The sequence below is a fragment of the Haliotis rufescens genome, unplaced genomic scaffold (assembly GCF_023055435.1).
Source record: "Haliotis rufescens isolate VD_foot unplaced genomic scaffold, xgHalRufe1.0.p SCAF_16, whole genome shotgun sequence".
Lineage (NCBI taxonomy): Eukaryota > Metazoa > Mollusca > Gastropoda > Lepetellida > Haliotidae > Haliotis > Haliotis rufescens.
In genome coordinates, this window is record NW_025963846.1 from 61,130 (window position 1) to 67,084 (window position 5,955).

The following is a 5,955-nucleotide window of genomic DNA, read 5'->3' on the forward strand; positions in this document are numbered from 1 at the left end:
TATCCTGGACATTAAGTTAAATTCTTAATGGATAACATTTCGATGAAGTTATTGTAAAATACAATACTTTCAGATTTGTTTGTAGATCACGTAGCAAACGTTCTTTGAGAAGTTGTAGAGCAGTAGAACGTGCGAACAGTATCAAGGCAGAGTATTTGACACTAGGATGGTTTGGTTTGTTGTTTGACGCCGCGCTCAGCAATATTCAAGCTATATGACGGCGGCCTGTAAATAATCGAGTATGGACCAGACAATCCAGTGAATATTATCATGATCATCGATCCACGCAATTGGGATAGATTACAAGCATCAAACCAAGTCAGCGAGCCTGACCTCTTGATCCCGTTAGTTGCCTCTTACGACAAGCATAGTCGCCTTTTACGGCAATCATGGGTTGCTGAAGATCCCATGAAATGCAGGTTGCTGTATTTGTTGTTACATGTATTCGGTTTTAGGAACTGGAGAAAAATGTTTTGTTTTGTTTGTTTGTTGTTAAACGCCACACTCAGCAACATTCCAGCTATATGACGGCGGTCTGTAAAATAATCGAGTCTAGACCATGCTTACCGTAAAAGGCGACTAACGGGATCGGGTGGTCAGGCTCGCTGACTTGGTTGATGCATGTCATCGATCCCAACTGCATGATATTAATCACTGGATTGTCTGGTCCAGACTCGATTATTTACAGACCGCCGTCATATAGCTGGAATATTGCTGAGTACGGCGTTAAACGACAAACCAACCAACCAACTATTCTCAGTGGGCAGACAGATTTCACTCGGCGTGGACAACAAATAAATATGTTTCACCCGTGAAACTGAAACATGGTGTGCAATTGTGGTATTTCGTAACTGTTTGGTTGATTTGCATTGGGCATAAAACGACAAACAGCGGTGAAAGTATATGAATAGATCACTGAAAATCATTTATGACACTAGGTGTCCGCGAAAAAAGATCACCTTGTCCTTCCCTACCAGCAGCACCCGCCACACACAATTTGCAATGAAAGGAGTGAGTGAGTTTGGTTTTACGCCGCTTTAATCAATATTCCAGCAATATCACGGCGGGGGACACCAGAAATGGGCTTCACACATTGTACCCATGTCGGGATTCGAACGCCGCACTCAGCAATATTCCAGCTATATGACGGTGGTCTGTAAATAATCGAGTCTGGACCAGATAATCCAGTGATTGATATCATGAGCATCAATCCACGCAATTGGGATCGATGACATGCATCAACCAAGTCAGCGAGCCTGACCACTCGATCCCGTTAGTCGCCTTTCACCACAAGCATAATCGTCTTTTGCGGCAAGTATGGGTTGCTGAAGACCTATTCTACCCCGAATCTTCACGGGTGTTAAACTTGTACATACTTGTAAAACATTTAATCAGGTACTCTAAACTCACTTTGAGCCGTGACTAGTCATGTCGAATCATGTTAACGTCATTAAAACTCGCATAACAACCCAGTGAAAGAAAAGCACATTTGTATGGTCAGCGGGATTGGAAAATAACATTTTATCAATAAATGGTTATTGTTTCTTTGCGTTCTGTATAAACTGAGATAATTGTACATGGATATCATATTGTTAAACGTCTTCGGCTGTAACTTCCAGTAGCTTTAGCAAAATTAATCCTAGACGCCTACATTGCATGGATCAATCATCCCACGTTCCTTCCCTGAAATTATTAATGCAACCAGCATATCGTGTATGCATTCTTTCGACGGAGTGTGGAGCCGACGGGTAAAAGGACTCGCGGGAGTGTAACATTTTAAGGAACAAAAACATCTTCATCATATGTTTAAGCAGAATAACATCACCAGTGATTAGCTTCTGCCTGTAAACATTGGTAATATCTATCTGGCCACGATAACACAATTTGTTACAATGAAGACACAACTCTCTTTAATGCAGCTGCTATTCCTCATGGTTATGGTTGCAGCAGAAAAACGACAGCAGTTTTATTCAGTGGCCCGTGGATATCGTTTGACGAACCCACCTATGTCGACTGTGGGCTATAAACCTACCACATGGTCTGCGATATGGTGTCTCAGGCACTGTCTGGCGTCATATTGCGCAAGTGCTTCGTTTAGTAAAACTGAGGGGATTTGCGAACTACACAATGTGAAGTTATACGATGGCAATGCAACATTCATGGAAAGTAACGACTGGGTTTACTTGGAACCAAAATCAGGTAGGATTTTGTAAAGAAATGTATCTATACTATACACGATAACTATGATCCAGAGGATCAACACAACGCGAAGAAATCTTGTAGCATACCTACCTATTGAGTAACCATACTTTCATAAAGCGCACCTATGCAAACCAGAAGGTGAAACAAATTGTTGTTTGTTTGTTTGTTTGTTGTTTAACGCCGCACTCAGCAATATTCCAGCTATATGACGGCGGTCTGTAAATAATCGAGTCTGGACCAGACAATCCAGTGATTGACATCATGAGTGTGAGTGAGTTAAAACTTAACGTCGCATCGGCATTGCTTCAGCAATATAGCGACGAGTGACATCATGAACATCGATCCACGCAATTGGGATACGATGACATGCATCTAGCAAGTCAGCGAGTCTGACCACCCGATCCCGTTAGTCGCCTTTTACGACAAGCATAGTGGCCTTTTACGGCAAGCATGGATTGCTGAAGACCTATTCTACCCCGGATCTTCACGGGTCGAAACAAAATGTACTTCAGTAACAGGATTGAGAACATGACATATTTGGGTTTAAAATTAAATAAATACTGAAGTGCGTCCCAATGCCACGATCCAGTCTTTTCTCACTGCTCCAACAGAACCGACTTCACAGGTTCGATTGCTATATTTATTTCATATAATATAATTAAGCACATGTATATTATGACAAAAAGAATTGAGCTCCTGCTGATCTCAAACTAACACCCCCACCCCCCGGCGCTGCAATTTGTCATGTTTTCTAGCAAAGTCCTTTGCCCAAGGAGAACCCACATGCGCAACATATGCTATGTGCTTCAGTGTGAAGCAGGACCGACGCTCTAGAAACTCTCAAATGTTGTTGTTGTTGGTTTGTTGTTCTACGCCGCACTCAGCAATATTGCAGCGATATGACGGCGGTCTGTATATAATCGGGTCTGGACCAGACAATCCAGTGATTGACATCATGAACATCAATCCACGCAATTGGGATCGATGACATGTATCAACCAAGTCAGCGAGCCTGACCACCCGGTCCCGTTAGTCGCCTTTTACGACAAGCATAGCGGCCTTTTACGGCAAGCATGGATTGCTGAAGACCTATTCTACCCCGGATCTTCACGGGTCTGGAAACGCTCAAGAGCCAAGCTCCCGAACACGTCCACAAGGACTCTCCGCGAGAAACGTTGTTTAACTTCACCTGATTTGTGACCTGTGCGCTGTAAAAATTGTATATTGTATATGACCTGACAGATGTGTTGACCTGGGACGGATGGACAGTGGTGTTCAGGGCCCGGAGTGACACAAGGACGTCCATCTACGCAGCATGGTTGTACGACGCCGTCTACCACGACCAGCCACTCCTACCACCTCGACTGAAGCCTGGCTGTTTCTCATCCAACACATCTCGTCCTTGTGATAATCATTTCAGAAGCAAGATTGTCACTACGTGGGAAACAGCTGGTGTACAGCTGGTACGTACATATCTAGTATATTGCACAAACAGCATTGTACGCACGGATATGGGCCAGGATTCAAAGCAATATTAACGATCGTATTCGTTTTAATGATGAACTATTCAAGTTTGACTCACCTTTGCCAGTTTCCCCCTTTCATTTATAGAAGGACCCGTGAAGATCCGGGTTAGAATTGGTCTTCGGCAACCCATGTTTGTCGAAAGAGGCAACTAACAGGATCGGGTTGTCAGACTCGCTGACTTGGTTAAGGCATGTTTTCGTATCCCAATGACCCGTGAAGATCCGGGGTAGAATAGGTCTTCAGCAACCCATGCTTGCCGTAAAAGGCGACTATGCTTGTCGTAAGAGGCGACTAACGGGATCGAGTGGTCAGGCTCGCTGACTTGGTTGATGCATGTCATCGTATCCCAATTGCGTCGATTGATGCTCATAATGCAATCACTGGATTGTCTGGTCCAGACTCTATTATTTACAGACCGCCGTCATATAGCTGGAATATTGCTGAGTGCGGCGTTAAACAATAAACAAATAAAAAAATCGTATCCCAATACGATTGATGCTCATAATGTCAATCACTGGATTGTCCGGCCCAGACTTGATTATTTACAGATCGACGTAGTATAGCTTAAATGTTGCTGACTGCGGCGTAACCAACAAGCAAACCAAAAAGTTTAAAAAAAAGTAAATTTGAGAAATAGTTTAACATTTAATAGTTGTTTTTTGACGTGTGCTTTTTTTCACAAACACATCACGCACACGTACATACGTAGACATAATTAGTTTGGGGATTTTTGTTAAACGCCATCAGGAATATATCCCCATATCATAGCACCTTGTGTAGTATGGAATCTAGGCCAAACAGACTAGTCACTGAGGTACCGATCATTTAATATTTCGATGGTGAAAAAATGACATTGTCCCAGAAAATACTTTATAAAACAATTTTGCTTCATAGTTTTAAAAAATACACTGTATGCCAAAAAATGCATTGTTGCAATGGGTTTTTTTAAATATTTAGGCCCGAAGTTTTAATGTGAAAAATATCTGCTGTAGCTGAAAAAAAAATCTTGTACAATACCCAAGGCCCCCGCCAGACTATCGAATGTAGAGCAATGATGCGTGTGATCGCGGCATGATGAGAGAAAAATTAGCCAAGTCACCGAGCATGATCACCCGATTCATTTGTGTGTGTGCGTGTGGCAAGTAACATTTTTCTTGCAACATTATCAGTAAACAATATTGTTTTTCAGGTGAAGGTTGTTCTGATGAAGAACAGTCGTGTTCGAAGTGAAATCATCTTTAATGGAACTGGTACCAACAAGATGTCCTGGTTTTCCCCGAATAGAGTGATCAATTCCACATGGACGGATCTCACAAAGTCAACTTTCAAATATTTCAGTATCAAGGGGTAGGTAGTCGATAAATGGATGTTCACACATTATTAACAATTCCTGAACTAAATTGCGTATCGTATTCGTGTTTCCGTAAGGTCAATTATACATTGAATATAATGAGTGAGTGAGTGAGTTGGGTTTAACGCCGCTTTTAACAGTGTTCCAGTTATATCACGGCGTGTCAGCTTAATGTGGGAGGAAAGCCCGAAGTGATGCAGGTCTCAGACGTTTACCACTTCGGTGAAACCCACGAGCACGGGTATGGTGCTGACAAACCAAGAAACATAATTGGGGCGAACCGGGATTCGAACCCACAATCATAGGTTTCTGGCGTGCCCAAGGGACGCAACTCTGCAAAGCAAATCGCGGCGCCTTAGACGACTGGGCCAGCCGTGCCCCCCATTGAGTATAAGGGCAAATACAAAATAAATGAATGAAATTAGAATGTAATAAGAAATGCCCAGAAGTAGAAGAATCAGTCTCGATTATCCGTCGAATTAGATTCCATTGGGCGTAAAAGGAAAACGGATGTTAAATTATAGCAATGGATTGCTGAAAATCAGTGACGACACAACGTGTCATCACCAGTCCGAAAATAGTAAAATGGTCTCGATGACGTAAACGTATATGGAAGTATTTTCTGTAATGCTGATTTCCTGACATCTTCCCGAGGCAAGGGAGTTAACTGACTATAAAAGTCCACTTTCCGACCTTGCCGAACTAGGCTTGAACTCCTGGGCTCGATCGTAGCGCCACCAGTGGCTTTTACGAGTTATGTCCCTTTATGCCTCTCCTATTGACCAATCAGATTCCACCTCTCGTGTCACTTGCATTTACTTCAAACAAAATGGCGGCGCCCTGTCAAGACGATCTGATCGATAATAAAGATCTAT

The 5,955-nt window shown here is 42.7% G+C and overlaps 1 protein-coding gene across 1 annotated transcript; it reads left to right on the forward strand.

The window, feature by feature from the left end:
- The first annotated feature begins 2,159 nt into the window (after positions 1 to 2,159).
- On the forward strand, positions 2,160 to 5,080 carry LOC125380914. Its single transcript, XM_048396678.1, has 3 exons — positions 2,160 to 2,199; positions 3,445 to 3,665; positions 4,919 to 5,080. The coding sequence occupies exons 1-3, from the start codon at positions 2,160 to 2,162 to the stop codon at positions 5,078 to 5,080; spliced, it is 423 nt and encodes a 140-aa protein (XP_048252635.1).
- Positions 5,081 to 5,955: the final 875 nt, after the last annotated feature.

Coding starts and splice junctions, on each gene's coding strand:
- LOC125380914 (XM_048396678.1), top strand. CDS start 2,160: ATGGAAAGTAACGACTGGGTTTACTTGGAACCAAAATCAG. Junction 2,200..3,444: donor TTACTTGGAACCAAAATCAG/GTAGGATTTTGT, acceptor ATGACCTGACAG/ATGTGTTGACCTGGGACGGA. Junction 3,666..4,918: donor AAACAGCTGGTGTACAGCTG/GTACGTACATAT, acceptor ATTGTTTTTCAG/GTGAAGGTTGTTCTGATGAA.